We start from the raw sequence: 19,145 nt of genomic DNA on the forward strand, positions 1-19,145 counted from the left end.
ATTCAGAGGCATATTACTATTTACTGATCCTTATTTACATAGTTTTGTGCTGAAAGAATGTGTCTAGCTAGTTCCTATTTGCTATTTAGCTATTTGCTATTTACTGTCCCTACATAGTTTGTTCTGAAACTACATAGTTTGTGTCTGAGCTAGTTGTACAAATAACAAGAGGCGTAATATTTTTTGATTGCCAGAACTTTTTGTTGTAAAAGTACATACATTGTTTTGTTGTAAAAAGGAAATAGTTTCTAATAACATGAATTGCTTAACAATGTTGTAACAGTTTATGAGACTCGTTATAGCAAAGAATATTATATGCCTATTCTTAGCTTTGTTCAGCATAAGGAACAGCAACTTATAACAATAGATAAAACTATTGCTTGCTAAAACAAACTGGCACAAATTATGTTTCTAGCTAAAATAAATGCGAGTTACAGGTCCAGAAAATATTTTCAAATATAAAAAACAGCAAACAATATTGTAAAGAATTGCCCTTTTTCAGTTAATAGGATGAGAATTTGTATCGCTTAAAGTAATAATGCTTATGTTAAACTGTAGAAACATCAAACATTCAAGTTGGAAAAAACTAGTCTTGACATCACTACTATTTTACAAAACCTCAGTGGAATATTTAGGAGGTTTCAACAGTTTGGAGTTTTTGCTTTAAGAAAATAACTCCTACCATTGCTAAGACATGTTAATTTTAATTTTGTTGTGGCAGGTTATCGGCGTAAAGCACTGATAATTCAAAGAGTTGTAATATTAGTGCAGTAATGTATGTATTGCATTGTATTATTAGTGCATTAGTATTGTTGCAGGTTCTTTGGTATGAGTAATTTGACTCTATATTAATAGATAAGTAAAAATTCATTGAATTTTCATTTGAAAAATTAGAAAACACGTAAAACAGGATTTTGGCCACTTTACGCTTTGATCTGTAAAAGCTGGATTTGTTTTTCTAATTCAGAAAACTTAATGTAAGTGTAGTTTGCTGACTAAAAGTTGTTCATAAATATGTATTATTTATTTAAAGTAACCCTTAGCGCTACCAATAGCTGCTACATTGATAATAAGATAATTAGCCATGAATATATATATATATATATATATATATATATATATATATATATATATATATATATATATATATATATATATATATGGGAAAAGGTAGAGAAATATCTCCCTCTTGGAGAAGAGATTGAAAAATGCTGGGATGTAAGAACAACTGTAATCCCAGTAGTCATTGGGGCACTGGGCGCAATAACACCGGCGCATAAAATGTGACTTGCCCAAATACCATCAGCAATCAACTCAGGTGAGTTGCAAAAAAGTGCGCTATTGGGAACAGCTAAGATCTTGAGGCGAGTGCTCAAACTCCCAGGTCTCTGGTAGGAGACCCGAGTTAGAGCAGAAACTACCACCCATACGGGTTAACCGGGGTGAGGAATCAATTTTTTTTTATACATATATATATCTATATAATCATAAATATATATATTCATATTTATAAATATATATAGTCATATTCATAAATATATATATTCATAAATATATTCATATTCCTAAACATATATATTTATACTTATAAATATATATACATTATTCATATTCATAAATATATATATCCATAAATATATATATTTATATTCATAAATATATATAATATGTATGTACTAGCTGTGCTACCCGGCATTGCCCGGGTAATAAAAAAGTCTTTGAACAGAAAATTGATTTGCATTTAATATAATTTATAACAACAGTTACCATTCTAACTTTCAAACTACATATCATGAGAGAAGTGTTTTGTGTAGTTGAAATAAATTAAGAGAGAAAATAAAAACATGTACAATGTATGTTAAATTCTGTAGGAACTCCCATGAAACTTGAAATACTTTAGGCGGTCCAGATAATAACTAGCAATCAATACTGAACAAACTTGTGTGCCTCTGAGTGCCAGTCAGAAAAAATACCCAGGTGTGCAACATTACTAGTCACAAATTTGACCTTGACCTAAATATTATGTCACACATGTCCTTGGAATGATACAAAATATAGTTTATTTTTAAATGACTAAAAGGAGCGGTAAAGCATAAGAACTATAAGCACAACAAGTTAATTTATACATATATATGGAGCTTTAGAACACACAGTAATATATAAAATAATTTAAAATACAAATGTAAAATTTTCAAAATGAAAGACTAAAATATAAAAACGACTTTGTTCATAAAAATGAAACTCTGTAAATAAGGAGGGGGGATAGCTGTGAGATTTGATAATTGTCGCTACCATGAACAGACGATTACCACATTACATTGATTAATTTGTCATTAACTCCCAGGCATTCCTGCTAGATCCATGGCTAAAGCATGTACTATCCATGGGTCTTTTTTAGCTCCCTGCACAAACTCATCATTGGTCACAAAACCATCATGATTCTACAAACAACCAATCATACTACATTCTTATAAAGTTGTCCAATCATATTATAAACTTTCATACTCATATGCATGTTTACTTTCTACACAAACTTTTATCTATGAAGACCGACTAAAGTGATAAGCAAAAAATAGTTCTAGAATATTCCGACTATTACGTAATACAGTTATAATAAGTTATTTGTAATCTTATTGAGTGTACTAGAACTTTAAAAGTTGTTTATTTTTTAATTTACAATATGCAACGAATGTAATGTTGATATGGCCATACACAGAGTATTAATGACATGTAAAATGAAAGCTCGCATATGATCTCTTCAGTTGTGAATAGATGCTTGTATGAGTCCAACAAAGTACATACAGTAAAACATCAAGGATTATTTTCAAAAACACATTGAAGCAGTTTTAAACCTTTTAAACATGTTATTATTTACCCATTTTAAATAAAAAGCTTAAATTTTTGAAATATGTAAAAATTAGATCTGACCAAAGAAAAGCTAAATTATTTGAATGTTTGGCTGAAGCGTGTGGCAATGATGTAAGACTTGTAACAGAATTTTCACATGTTCACATGATTTATGCTCTTTGTTAAACTTGAAAATTTATTATTTAAAATATGCATTATTTAGTTTTTATTCAGAATTGCAGTAACCTAGTTTTATTTTATGCTGGCTGACCAGCATATTGTATAAGAGTCGTTGCTTAGCAACCTGCCAAGGAAATCCAAGTCTTGTTGCTAAGCGGTCAAATTATTATGTTATGCTTATTGTTGTTGATAAATCTACAGCAGCAGATTGCTGGACAATCATGTTGATAAGACGTATAAGTTGTAGAAAAAAATCTAGTATAGTTGTTAACAAACACAAGGATTTGCTCAGAACACTAGTTGCTACAAAATGCAATTTGTTGCTAAGTATTGCAGTTGCTAAGGTAAACAAGTGGTTGCTAAGTTACCTAGTTGATAGGGTATACAAGTTGTGGCAAAGCAACCTACCGCATCCATTAGTGTGAATATCAAGTTGACTCGTGACTCTGGAGACTCTGAATTCTCTGCTAGTTGGTTGCCGACCATGTCGAATATTGCTTTGACAATGTTTGTCATTTCTTCTTTGGTGATTTTACCATCTTTGTCTATGTCATAGAGTGAAAACGCCCCTGCAGTAAACCATAGAAATTATTCACATCTTTGCCTGTCAATTCGTTTTTGCTTTTAACCAGTGGATTTTGGACACAGTTTTTCATTCCTATCTAGGATGCAACCTAGAAAGAGATCTCTTACCGAGAATAAATGGGTAAATGTGAATGTGCCAATACATTTAGGGTACACTAATATTAGGCCCGTTAGAGAAAATTATCTCCTTATTCACACTCAAACTATAGTAATCCTACAGTAATCCAATAGTAATCTTACAGTAATCCTACAGTAATCTTACAGTAATCCTACAGCAATCCCTTCTGCTTTGCAAGATTTACGTTTTAGACCAACCTGTGAAATGAAAATGTCCATGAAAGAGAAACTACATTTTTTATGAAACACTTCAACTGGTTTTTAAACTTTGACAATTGTTATACATGTAAGTATATGTACTTACATGTAAGTACATGTACTTACGTGTACTTACATGTAATTACATGTGCATGCCGTCTAATACTTGATTAGTCATGATACTTGCATTCCTCCATTGTACATACAATACTGAAATATATGCAAGATTAACAGGAACTAAACGATAAAGCATGGCTGGAATAGGAATCAAAGAGGTGCCCCCAATAATAAATATTCTAAACCAATCAGCTGCAGGATAGCAAAATGATGGAAAGAGATTACTGGCTATTCTCTGTAGATGAAGGAAGAATGTCAAACTTCATTCAATAGTTGAAAAGTAACTTGAAGCTATTATTACAAGATAGTCTGTTTTTATCACTGACATCAAACAGCTTGTTGCTAGGGGACTTTCATGCCTTGGCGATGAGGCTGACAGTTTATAGCTATACATGTCGGCATCATAGACCTATTAGCTACACTAGACTGGGCAATGCAAACCCTGGGTGTCCTACATAAATAAATAGCTACATTCTTTGTGACGCAGCGTCATTACTTTGTTCACTTTCACCTAGTCAGGCAAGTGAGTCATCATTGTTTACATTGAAAGAATGAAGAGACATTTTTAGCTATAGTGTCAGCATTAATACAACTGACAGTGTATTGCTATGCGTGTCGGCATTAAGACAACTGACAGTGTATTGCTATGCGTGTCGGCATTAATACAACTGACAGTGTATTGCTATACGTGTCGGCATTAAGACAACTGCTTTTAGAGAAACCGTTCCGAAGTCACACAGAGACAATGAGGTATACTGTACAGCTGTACACCATATTAACTCTTCATCTGATTCATTAAAAAACTTGTTTGAGCATGATCATTTTACATGGAAATGAGAAAACTCGAGCGACCACCATCTTTAAAATGTCATGGTGTGACGAAGTCGCAATATTGAAGCCATAAAATAGAAAGACTGCATTAAGAGAATAGAAGTATATTGATGAAGAATACTGACCTTGTAAAATAACTAGCTGCCATAATATACTGTTAATCGGTTATATAAACTCTATCTGAGAGGGTCTATTAGTCTCAGAGGGTCTCTGTTAAGATATCAGACATATGTGGTGGTGATTTTTATTATAATATTAGACTTGAAAAAATAAAAAATGTATAGAAATTAAATATTAGCATCTTATTACTGTGATTAGCGGTATCTGAGTCAAATGTATTAAAAAGTATGATTGTTACGTGTTAATCTTTGACAACTATTTTGCTAAAACTCTATACTTTTTAATAAAAATATAACTTCTATCTAAATGATACACTGCTCAAACTTTTAGATAAAAACTTTATACTATTTTAGATTGGGACATTTTTAGCTGAATAAAACAGAACAAGCAGCCAAAATAACTCACAGTCCAGCTTTTCATCAAGATTTCCTCGAGAGGTCACACTGAGGGCAATAATAAATTCATCGAATGTGATTGTTCCACTATGGTCAGCATCGAAGACATTGAAGACAAAACCAGAAAACTTTCCAGGATCTCCCGAAGGAAAAACCTGCCTGTAGATTGTCTCAAACTCCTGCAAAAATAGATGTGTGACAACTCTAAAGTTGGTTACAGGTGCGATCATGCGACTGTCATAGGAGATTCAGCTCTATAAAATATATAATTACTTGTACACGTATAAACGTCATTTGCCAGCCAAATAATCGCGATTTCAGATTTCAAAAGTCGTTTCAAATCTGAAGTCAGCACCATGACTCATACAAGCATTCAACTCATACAAGCATTCAACTCACACAAGCAGAACCATGACTCAAACAAGCAAAACCATCAATCATAAAAACTGCCCCATGACTCACAAAAGCAGCACCACAACTCATACAAACTACACCATGACTCACACAAGCAGCACCACAACTCATACAAGCTGCACCATGACTTACACAAGCAGCACCCTGACTCATACATGCACCACACTGATCAAAGAATAACAGTCATGATGACCTAGTAAATCTTCACCAATGAATATTACTTACCTGTTTGCTCAGCCTTCCAGAAGGACAATCCTTTAGAAAGTGTTTGTACCTATAAGAATAATACTATACATATAAAGTGTTTGTACCGATAAGAACAACACTATACATATAAAGTGTTTGTACCGATAAGAACAACACAATACATATAAAGTGTTTGTACCGATAAGAACAACACTATACATATAAAGTGTTTGTACCGATAAGAACAACACTATACATATAAAGTGTTTGTACCTACAAGAATAGTACTATACATATAAAGTGTTTGTACAGATAAGAACAACACTATACATATAAAGTGTTTGTACCTACAAGAATAGTACTATACATATAAAGTGTTTGTACAGATAAGAACAACACTATACATATAAAGTGTTTGTACCGATAAGAACAACACAATACATATAAAGTGTTTGTACCGATAAGAACAACACTATAAATATAAAGTGTTTGTACCGATAAGAACAACACTATACATATAAAGCTGATTAGCTCTATCAAGTTATTCCTCATTAAAGCCAGACAATGCTGTAGCCTTATATTCCCTACTGTTAGTTCTAAGTGTGCTAATGTTATTATGTTGCTATGTGTGAATCATTAGTATAACACTTTTGTTACATTTGTATTAAACAAGCGTTAAACATACTGTATCAAAGTGGTGGTATGGACAGTGATTGAATTTAGATGTACTTTTATATGTATATATACATATGCAGTAGTCCGCACAAGGTGCAGTTTGAAAACTTCAATTTAAATTCTGTGTAACCTAATCTTGAAAAGCTAGAAAACTATCTGAAGTACATATATAGTTACATACAGTTTATTACAACCAAACAGCAATGCGCTCATAGACATCTATTGTAAACAGGTAGATCATAGACATTCATATTGTAAACAGGTAACTCATAGACAAGCATATTATAAACAGGTAGCTCATAGACATGCATATTATAAACAGGTAGCTCATAGACATGCATATTATAAACAGGTAGCTCATAGACATGCATATTGTAAACAAGTAGCTCATAGACATGCATATTATAAACAGGTAGCTCATAGACATGCATATTATAAACAGGTAGCTCATAGACATGCATATTATAAACAGGTAGCTCATAGACATGCATATTGTAAACAAGTAACTCATAGACATGCATATTATAAACAGGTAGCTCATAGACATGCATATTATAAACAGGTAGCTCATAGACATGCATATTATAAACAGGTAGCTCATAGACATGCATATTATAAACAGGTAGCTCATAGACATGCATATTATAAACAGGTAGCTCATAGACATGCATATTATAAACAGGTAGCTCATAGACATGCATATTATAAACAGGTAGCTCATAGACATGCATATTGTAAACAAGTAGCTCATAGACATGCATATTATAAACAGGTAGCTCATAGACATGCATATTGTAAACAAGTAACTCATAGACATGCATATTATAAACAGGTAGCTCATAGACATGCATATTGTAAACAAGTAACTCATAGACATGCATATTATAAACAGGTAGCTCATAGACATGCATATTATAAACAGGTAGCTCATAGACATGCATATTATAAACAGGTAGCTCATAGACATGCATATTGTAAACAAGTAGCTCATAGACATGCATATTATAAACAGGTAGCTCATAGACATGCATATTGTAAACAAGTAACTCATAGACATGCATATTATAAACAGGTAGCTCATAGACATGCATATTGTAAACAAGTAACTCATAGACATGCATATTATAAACAGGTAGCTCATAGACATGCATATTGTAAACAAGTAACTCATAGACATGCATATTATAAACAGGTAGCTCATAGACATGTATATTATACACAGGTAACTCATAGACATGCATGTTATAAACAGGTAGCTCATAGACATGTACATGATAACACATAACCTATTCTAACTTTACAAGGGCTGAATAGAGTGACACGCTGCCGAAGGCATTATTATCCTTATACAGGTGTTTTAGCCCACAATTGCAGGCCACTTACTTACCAAAGCTTGATTTCTTTCTTTGAAACTACAACATAACATGAAGGTATTAGTTAGAGATCAAAGTGCAGGCATCAACAGTTTCCATTCAAGATACTTGAAAAAATTGTGAAGTTCTTTTCCGATTGTCTACTGCTCATCGATCGTATCATTTCCCTAGAAATTGACTATTATTAATTGAATAAACTTTAAAGAAAGAGCTCTGAATTGATTGGTCTATCCTAACTTTATTGCTTGAGTTTGGCAAGAATAACCTTTATAAAAGTAAAGTTAACAAAATTGCTTCATCCAATCTGATATAAAAGCTAGCAAAAGAGTGAAACTAAAATATTTTGTCTATAAACAGAGCACGTAGATCTTTAACAATAAAACATAATTGAGCCATGAAATAATTAAATGTATCTCAAAATAAACATCTACAGTGTAAGTAGATTCAAGCAATTATAACAAACTGGAAGTTTTGATGAGGAGATAAATGTAGATCATGGCAATAAAACAATTGGGGTCAGCATTTTGGAATAATTTAAAAAACTAACTGCAAAGAGGAAAATAAATATGCTTTCAATGCTTGCAGTTTGCTCTCTTATATTAACATCAGTGTGCGCATGCAAAGGCTGGATCACACTGCGCTGCTGTGCGTCAGCATTAATCCCACAATGCATCAGTGATATTTTGTGATAACATTGTTCACACTATAACAAATTCAATTGTGTTTACATCGGAAGATAGTCTGCGGCATAGTGTTCTTATTACACAATGCAGTGGCTGAAATGATGAAATACTACCATAGACTATCATGAAAGGAAATATAGCTCAAGTGATCTGAGACAGCCGATCACCATTGCTGGAGTGCTGCTCATTGCACAGACTGCCGTGGAATCTTAGCAAAATCTCAGACAAGTTTGAAAGTTGCAAGGTTTCTCAACATATCTGCGTTGCTGCAGCAATTTCATCATTTTACTGGGCACATAGTCGATGAATAATCAATGCGAGGACGACTCCGGCATACAGTGATACAGCGTGAACCAGCCTTAGCGCTGCAGCACACCAGAGCTAACACAAAGAGAGTAAAAGTGTTTCTAATCTGAGTATGTCTAGCAAGGTCTTTTAGTTGACTACAATTGATGGGCAAGTTGAAGCAAAATACTGAATTGCCTCGCAACCTTATCATGCTGTTACAGTGAAAACAACACGTATCTACATGTACAACAAATGTAGATGTAATTGTAATAAATGTAATAGGTTGTATATGACATGATTTTACTAGGATCTTCCCTACTTAGCCTAAGTGCAACCTTATTCGTCGTTGTGAGAATAGTTTATAAAGCTAAGACTGTAGGCTCATTAGGTACTAGAGTCTAGCAGTAAGTGGCTGGAGCACACTCACTAAACACTTAACAGGCAATTATACTGTCATAACGCATCACATCCTCTCGAATGATAAGATGCAGATGTCCTAAAGACATGTACTCATTTTACACTCCAACTGTCTCTCATTAAAGCCAGACTTATCCGCAGTACTTCAGAATCATAAAATAACATTATTAATCCTGTTTACAATGTTTTCAGACTTAAAATAACATTTAATAAGGCAGCTTTATATTAGTTTTAAACAAATAGCTGAGAGTTTTAAGTAGCTTGTTAAGTAAGATTTAAGTAAGCTTGTTATATTATAATTAGTATTATATAAACATATATTATTATAAACAAAGTATTATAATATAACAATATTATATAATAAATATAATATTATATTAAAAATATAAATAATATTATATTTATTTATATTTATATTATAATATAAAACTGTATGTTTAGAGCTATGAACAGTTCCTACTATAATCAGTTGAATCAAAGTGAAAACAACCAAATGGTAGGAACTTTCGAACTTTGGCCATCTGCGTAAATGCTAACTAAATATTTACTTTCTTTAAACTTTAGCTTTTTCAAACTGATGGAGACTGGATAATCATTGAACAGAAACTTTAAAGGACCGTGAAGTCAAAAACATTTTAATGATCCGCAGCGCAAAGCAGCGAGTAACCTCACTAACAAGTTGTTGGCGTAATGGCAAAAAAGTGCTGCGGTGTGTAACAGCTTCTCTAGAAAGGGAGTTATTACAGATTTTCAGCTCATTCAGGTGTCTTTGCTAAATAGTGAGTCGCTAGATAGCGAGTTGTTATCTAGCAACTTGCTAGATAGCGAGTTGAAGGAAAAAGCACATCATCAGCCAGTGAATTTTAAAGCAGGAACACACCCTAGTAATCGTTTGTCAATGTTGCTAAGACTTTCCTGAGTAGATAAACCAAATAGCAACGCCATCATCTCCTAAGCTAATAGCAAAAACTATAAAGATGTCAATCAAAATAGCTATGAAATCCGTGATTTTACATAAAAATTAGAAAACCTCTAGACCATTCTTTACAAAAGTAGTAACTTGAAGGAGTTATGTCATCAACGCGGCTCTATTAATAAGTCAAAGCGGCTTGTAGTTTATATATATAAGAAATTCCTTGAAGATGGAGTGTGATGTCTGCTTAGCTTGTTACAAGCATAGCCTGAGTACTTTACTACAAGCAAAGGCTGTGTGTAATCAGGCACATTGTTGAACATACAATGGCTCTGAGGTCTTGGCTAGACATGACTGAGTTCAGTGGTAAGAGAACCTTGATGACTGGAAACACACCCAGTTGCAGGGTTTGCAGGAGTTCCAATTTAAGGTTGGATGTTATTCTTGTCCAGCAGCCTTTATTGAGAGTTGAACCCCAACCTGTTGTTTTCAGGACAAGCACTCCAGACCACTAGGCCACAGAGGCTCATGCGATGTTTGCAGGGTAAACACGTAGTATCACAGATGTAAACGCAGTACCACAGATGTAAACGTTGTATCACAGGTGTAAACATAGTACCACAGATGTAAACGTAGTACCACAGATGTAAATGTAGTACCACAGATAGAAACATAGTATCACAGATGTAAACATAGTACCACAGATGTAAACGTAGTACTACAGATGTAAACGTAGTACACAGATGTAAATGTATTACCACAGATGCAAACGTAGTATCACAGATGTAAACATAGTACCACATATGTAAACGTAGTACTACAGGTGTAAACGTAGTACTACAGATGTAAACGTAGTATCACAGATGTAAACATAGTACCACAGATGTAAACGTAGTACCACAGATATAAACGTAGTACACAGATGTAAATGTATTACCACAGATGCAAACGTAGTATCACAGATGTAAACATAGTACCACATATGTAAACGTAGTACTACAGGTGTAAACGTAGTACTACAGATGTAAACGTAGTATCACAGATGTAAACATAGTACCACAGATGTAAACGTAGTACCACAGATGTAAATGTAGTACCACAGATAGAAACGTAGTATCACAGATGTAAACATAGTACCACAGATGTAAACGTAGTACTACAGATGTAAACGTAGTACACAGATGTAAATGTATTACCACAGATGCAAACGTAGTATCACAGATGTAAACATAGTACCACATATGTAAACGTAGTACTACAGGTGTAAACGTAGTACTACAGATGTAAACGTAGTATCACAGATGTAAACATAGTACCACAGATGTAAACGTAGTACTACAGATATCAACATAGTACTACAGATGTAAATGTAGTACAAAAGAGGTAAACGTGGTATCACAGATGTAAACATAGTACCACATATGTAAACGTAGTATCACAGATGTAAACATAGTATCACAGATGTAAACGTAGTACCACAGATGTAAACGTAGTATCACATATGTAAATGTAGTATCACAGATGTAAACGTAGTATCACAGATGTAAACGTAGTACCACAGATGTAAACGTAGTATCACAGATGTAAACGTAGTATCACAGATGTAAACACAGTATCACAGATGTAAACATAGTACCACATATGTAAACGTAGTACTACAGATGTAAACATATTTTCAACTGATTCATGATGCTATATAGCGCTGCAGAGTTTTCGTAAAGCAAGATAGAAGCTTTGATGGAAGCAAGATTAGAAATCATTAAGAGGTCTTGAGAAACCATGAGATTGGTAAACGTAAGCTAAGAGAGTCAATTAGTCTCATTTTGCTTACGTGATAAACTAGGTAAACTGTGCTACTAATAATTGTTGTATGAGATAAAATTAAATATACATAAACCTAAATCCTAACGGTTTTGTAAAATTTAACACAATGCTTTTAAGAAATGATAACCTAAAAACATACAATTTCTAAAATTTCAAAATATAAGATTAAGACTGGACATCTTATTAGATAAAAGTGATGTGACCACATAATACCACTAGTATCAAGCCAAGTTGTGACCACATGATATCACTGGTATCAAGCAAAGTTGTGATATGATATGACCACATAATACCACTGATATCAAGGGGGGTTGTTATAAAAAAAAATTTCAGTAAGAATAAAACACTTCTATGCAAAAAAAGTATATTTTAAACATCTTAAATGACAAACAAATGTTTTTATAATGGTTGTTCTCAAGCAAAGTATACATTGCTATCTTTTAAATACATAAGCATTTAGAGTCTGAATACAACAAGCCTATAGTGGTCAATGCAAAACCAATAAATCATGATTTAAATTCACCATAAACATGGCTTGTTGACGCACTTGAGTACAAAAGCTATTTTTGCATGAATTCTTGTAGTTCAGAGGCACCCAACCATAGCTAACTAAAACCTTAGTCTTTGTTTGGTTTCACCATATAAATGTGTTAAGTGTAAGAGCTTCAACTATTGTAAAAGTGAGCCCCTTCTTGACCACATATAGATTCGCTCAAAATTCTCTCTCCCTCTCTCCATCTCTCCTTCCCTCCCTCCCTCTCTCTCCCTCTCTCTCCCTCGCTCTCCCCTTTCTCTCTCCCCTCTCTCCCCTCTCTCTCCCCTCTCTCCCTCCCCTCTCTCTCTTTCCCCCCTCCTCTCTCTCTCTCTCTCTCCCTTTCTCTCTCCCTCTGTCTCCTTCTCTCTCCCTTTCTCTCCTTCTCTCTCTCTCTCTTCCTCTCTCTCCCTCTCTCTCTCACTCTCTCTCTCTCTCTCTCTCTCCCTCTTCCTCTCTCTTCCTCTCTCTCCCTCTCTCTCTTTCTCCCTCTTTCTCTCCCTCTCTCTCCCTCTCTCTCTCTCCCTCTCCCTCTCTCTCTCTCTCTCTCTCTCCGTTTCATTCTTAATAGCTCTCTTTTTCTCTATGCCAAATCAACAACTGAGATTAGCCTACACACTGACAGAGAATTGTCTAACAGATGTTTGGTGTAAAATGGAGCACATGGTGCACATCAAAGTATGCGTTATTTGCTCCTCACACTTGAACAAACATTTCATATTATACTTAATTTGGTAAGATCACACACTAGTAACTTGCTTGCGATCATCAAGTGAGCATCACTCGAAGCTTTCCTTGACAATAATAGTCAACTCCAGGACTATAAATACAATGACAGCTGTCAGTTATGTAAGACTGTATCCTGTAGCCTGTATCTGAACACGAAAAAACCTATAAAATGCTTTTCTGTTCACTGCTGCTAGGCAACCGCTAACATAAAATTAGTGACAGATCTTATTACAATCTTTCTCGCCTCATCTAAAATTAGTCCATATGATAAGTAGTATTTTGGAACTCACCACAGATCAGGTTTTGCTAAGAGCAAGAATTTTATTAAAACTCATTCAACAACAAGTTGGTTTGAATCATTTTGAAGAGTCTATTAGCGTCTTGAGTGGCCATTAACTCTTCGCTTCCAGCAAGTTGTGGTCGATTGACCTTTCTAATTATACCATCTAACAAACCAATTTCATTTCAATCCTTGTTCTTGGCTGTGTTCTGCCTTAAATAGACAGTGACTTGCCTGAGCTGCCAAACTGATAGCAAGATTGTATGAAAGGCTGAAGAGGTATACGAAAATCAATTTGCAGACCAACTTTCTCCTCAACTCTATCATTTGTGAATATAAAAGTCAGTTGTTATATCGACTAGTGCTTAAGCAGTGAGAGATCGTGAGAGATTGTCAGATGTGGCGATAAAGCACAGAGAATTAGTGTCTTCACAATTATTCTGCATTTGCGGTAGGCAGTCGATGGTGTAGTTGTTAGAGTTGCAAACCACAATACAGTCCTGAGTTCAAACCCTGTATGGTGTAATCTTTTTTCAACCTCTAACCGTGGCTTTGGACAGATGAACGAACACGGCTCTTATTATAGTAAAGATTGAAACTTGAGCTCAGCAAGATTTCACACTTGAAGACTTGAAGACTTGCGAAACTCAAAAGAGATTAGGAAAAATTAAAAGCTTCAGAACTTAAATAAGTCAAGTGTTCTACTCAAAAATTTAATCATAAAGTTAAAATGCATAATATTATGCATATAGGAAGGTTTACTAATCGTTTTAAAACTCTGTCAAAGGATTTCAAAAAACCAGAAGATCAGATATATACGAACTCCTTATTCTGAATTAAAATAAATTTAATAAAGGACAGAAAGAGAGTCAAAATAAAATATGGTGTTAGAACATCTTGTGAGGTAGAGACAAGCGGGTCAAGATATAGAAGGATATGATAAGGCAGACAGACAGACAGACAGACAGACAGACAGACAGACAGACAGAAAGTGGTAGGTATTTAACTGATATATTTTGTCATTAGATATTTCTTTTGTTTTCTGACAACTACTCAACTCCTCAAAGTTTGTTAGTAAATAGACAGATTGTTGACAGGTAACTGACAGGTTGCCGGGCAGCACGTTTGTCCCGCAACAATTTTTCATAATTCATTCTTTATAGGCAGGACTTTTATTATAGTGTTTAATTTAGATTAATAAGTTTTATCTAAAAAATTTTAAAGTCTATAATGCTTATAGGCAGCTTGTTACCTATCAGGCACAACTATGTCCTGTATGTGTAGATATGTATGTGTACATGTGTAGATATGTATGTGTATGTGTGTAGATATGTATGTGTGTATGTGTAGATATGTATGTGTAGATATGTATGTGTGTATGTGTAGATATGTATGTGTAGATATGTATGTGTATATGTGTAGATATGTATATGTGTAGATATGTATGTGTATATGTGTAGATATGTATGTGTATATGTGTAGATATGTATGTGTATATGTGTAGATATGTATGTGTATATGTGTAGATATGTATGTGTATATGTGTAGATATGTATATGTATATGTGTAGATATGTATGTGTATATGTGTAGATATGTATGTGTATATGTGTAGATATGTATGTGTGTATGTGTAGATATGTATGTGTATATGTGTAGATATGTATATGTATATGTGTAGATATGTATGTGTATATGTGTAGATATGTATGTGTATATGTGTAGATATGTAAGTGTATATGTGTAGATATGTATGTGTATATGTGTAGATACTTGAATGCCATAAAAATACAGTGGATAAAACAAAAAATGCTGACACTGGCACAGTTTTGCTTAGAGCAAAATTATTCCAAAAAAATTAAAGTAATATCTTTTAACTAAATATTACCTAAATAATTATTTTATATTAATCTTTATTTATATAAATAAGTTATACGTATAAAGATATAAATTTATATATATATGTATTTATACATGTATTTATAAATATTTAAACTATATATAATACATTAGAACTCAGCAGTCAATAGTTGAGTATTTCAAAAGTTTCTCTTGCATCAACACAGTATCTCACGCTTCACACACAAATAACCCTTTATCATTTCTGATTCTGTACCAAAATGGTTGTTGGTCTTATCAATGCTTTAATATTAGAATTGATATTTTTAAAATTAGCGCCAGCTTCTCTTACTTACTAAATGTTTATTTTACGCCAACTAAAAATTTTAAGATCTTTTCTAGTTTGTATCTTGCTTTTTACAGAGCCGTCACAGTCAACTCATCTCAACTCATTTCAACTTACCTAATATAAACGAATCGCATACAGCCTCTATCAATTCTTTTGAAAATATCATTGCGAGCTGCTTTAACAATCTTCTACCTGATATTCGATCTCTTAGCAGCGAAAGATATTTTTAATGCAATACATGTATATCAAACAATTTGTTTGACTTTATTAGCTAACCGTTACCCTTTGTTTCTGTTTTTTATAAATTTTGTAAAGCATAATTTGAAAAACATTTCTGTTTGAAATGAAATAATTGCCAACAAAATAATATATACTTTGTTGAATAATATATTCTTGAGTAATGTATTCTTAAGATTCGTAATATATATATATATGGTTGAGTCATATATGTATATGCTTCGCAGAAACAGCGAAGAAAGCAACTGGCCCCTTTCTAAATACCCACACATAGCTACTTACAGTATGTGGCAGCCGCAAGCTTGCTTAGCTCCTCTCCTGATAGTTGCCGACAAGAATGATTTCCCATAATGCTAGAGCACCTGTCTCAACTGGTCAACCACTTGCTAACAAATGCTTGCTACTTTTACTGTTGCATTCAGCGCGATGCTTACAATTAAACAGTCTGTTTCATGAAAGCTTACCCTCTAATATAACCTTCCGATGAGCCAAGCTATGCTACATGCGCGCGTAGGTAATTATTCACCCATTTCTCTCTCATAAGCGGATACACGATGATCATCGCATACGCAAGTGACGGGCTGATATATCCTGAGCATTGATGAATAGAGGTGCATCATGCCTCACGCTGTTTATTACAAGCCTGAAGTACAGTTAGGTAATAAACAACGATGAATCCCTAAGGGTGTTCCAAATTCGTTAATTAGCTGAAATATGTACATGAACTCACTGCTACAGCTATCTGAACTTACTTCTCCATCATGGTTCAGGACAGATCTGACAGATTTAAGGCCTGAACTTACTTCTCCATCATGTTTTAGGACAGATCTGACAGATTTAAGGCCTGAACTTACTTCTCCATCATGTTTTAGGACAGATCTGACAGATTTAAGGCCTGAACTTACTTCTCCATCATGGTTTAGGACAGAATTGACAGATTTAAGGCCTGAACTTACTTCTCCATCATGTTTTAGGACAGATCTGACAGATTTAAGGCCTGAACTTACTTCTCCATCATGGTTTAGGACAGATCTGACAGATTTAAGGCCTGAACTTACTTCTCCATCATGGTTTAGGACAGATCTGACAGATTTAAGGCCTGAACTTACTTCTCCATCATGGTTTAGGACAGATCTGACAGATTTAAGACCTGAACTTACTTCTCCATCATGGTTTAGGACAGATCTGACAGATTTAAGGCCTGAACTTACTTCTCCATCATGGTTTAGGACAGATCTGACAGATTTAAGGCCTGAACTTACTTCTCCATCATGTTTTAGGACATATCTGACAGATTTAAGGCCTGAACTTACTTCTCCATCATGGTTTAGGACAGATCTGACAGATTTAAGGCCTGAACTTACTTCTCCATCATGTTTTAGGACATATCTGACAGATTTAAGGCCTGAACTTACTTCTCCATCATGGTTTAGGACATATCTGACAGATTTAAGGCCTGAACTTACTTCTCCATCATGGTTTAGGACAGATCTGACAGATTTGAGGTAGCCGGCAGTAACAGTAGTTGGAATGGCTCTAATACTATGCACAGCACCAAATACCGATCATCTACAATATTGTTCAAAATCTATATCAATATATGTTTATTTGCATATATTAAAGTATAGCTGTGAACATTTAAGGAAGACACAAGAGTGCTCTGTCTCTCTCTCCCTTATATACTTTTGGCTCCCTCCCCTTTATATACCCTTATATACCCTTGGCTCCGAGGCATTCAATCATTTTCTCGGAAGTCTAGCTGTTCGGTCGGAATCGAGCCATCTAGACCCAAGCCGAGAGTCGACCTTGGCACAGGGCTGGCTGGCTGCCATCACAATAGCTATTGCCACCACAATAGCACAAATCGTATACCTACACCTATTCTCCTATTCTGAGCTGGTTGAGCGTGCAGTCAGCTGGAGGTATCTAAAGAGGACATCACCAGCCTGCAGTAGTATCAGAGCTGGTTGGGCGTGCAGTCAGCTGGATGTATCTAAAGAGGACATCACCAGCCTGCAGTAGTATCAGAGCTGGTTGGGCGTGCAGTCAGCTGGAGATATCTAAAGAGGACATCACCAGCCTGCAGTAGTATCAGAGCTGGTTGGGCGTGCAGTCAGCTGGAGATATCTAAAGAGGACATCACCAGCCTGCAGTAGTATCAGAGCTGGTTGGGCGTGCAGTCAGCTGGAGATATCTAAAGAGGACATCACCAGCCTGCAGTAGTATCAGAACTGGTTGGACGTGCAGTCAGCTGGATGTATCTAAAGAGGACATCACCAGCCTGCAGTAGTATCAGAGCTGGTTGGGCGTGCAGTCAGCTGGAGATATCTAAAGAGGACATCACCAGCCTGCAGTAGTATCAGAGCTGGTTGGGCGTGCAGTCAGCTGGAGATATCTAAAGAGGACATCACCAGCCTGCAGTAGTATCAGAGCTGGTTGGGCGTGCAGTCAGCTGGAGATATCTAAAGAGGACATCACCAGCCTGCAGTAGTATCAGAGCTGGTTGGGCGTGCAGTCAGCTGGAGATATCTAAAGAGGACATCACCAGCCTGTAGTAGTATCAGAGCTGGTTGGGCGTGCTGTCAGCTGGAGATATCTAAAGAGGACATCACCAGCCTGCAGTAGTATCTTTCATTTGTTTTGCTTAAATATGGTATCTAAAAGACGGATTACATTTCTTAGTTTTTCATTTATTTTAACAGCTTTACATCTACTGTATGTAAAGCTAATTACATTTATCAGTAAATTACTCTTTTGATTTTAGTTCAAAGTTTTATATATTGTAGATATGAAAACAAATTAGGAAATAAAAATATTTTTAATAGGTTCTTTACACGAATGACTTCATGAGAACCGCTACAGAAATCAAGATCTCCAGACAGGTAAACTCTTTTACAGTTCATGTTGAGAAATTTTTCTGAAGGTCATTCTGAAGGCTGGAAATTATTTTTCGAGCCAGATTGCTTAGCAAAGGTGAATTTATTAATAGCATTTATGGTAAAATCAATTCTATCGAT

The 19,145-nt window shown here is 34.7% G+C and overlaps 1 protein-coding gene across 1 annotated transcript; it reads right to left on the bottom strand.

Annotated features, from left to right (window-relative positions):
* Positions 1-2,043: 2,043 nt before the first annotated feature.
* On the bottom strand, positions 2,044-16,546 carry LOC137396190 (frequenin-1-like). The gene is made up of 6 exons (XM_068082350.1): positions 16,411-16,546; positions 8,053-8,077; positions 6,030-6,078; positions 5,401-5,569; positions 3,436-3,596; positions 2,044-2,441 (listed from the first exon to the last, which is right to left on the bottom strand). The coding sequence occupies exons 1-6, from the start codon at positions 16,475-16,477 to the stop codon at positions 2,334-2,336; spliced, it is 579 nt and encodes a 192-aa protein (XP_067938451.1). The 5' UTR covers positions 16,478-16,546; the 3' UTR covers positions 2,044-2,333.
* Positions 16,547-19,145: the final 2,599 nt, after the last annotated feature.

This window comes from Watersipora subatra, chromosome 5 (assembly GCF_963576615.1).
Source record: "Watersipora subatra chromosome 5, tzWatSuba1.1, whole genome shotgun sequence".
NCBI lineage: Eukaryota > Metazoa > Bryozoa > Gymnolaemata > Cheilostomatida > Watersiporidae > Watersipora > Watersipora subatra.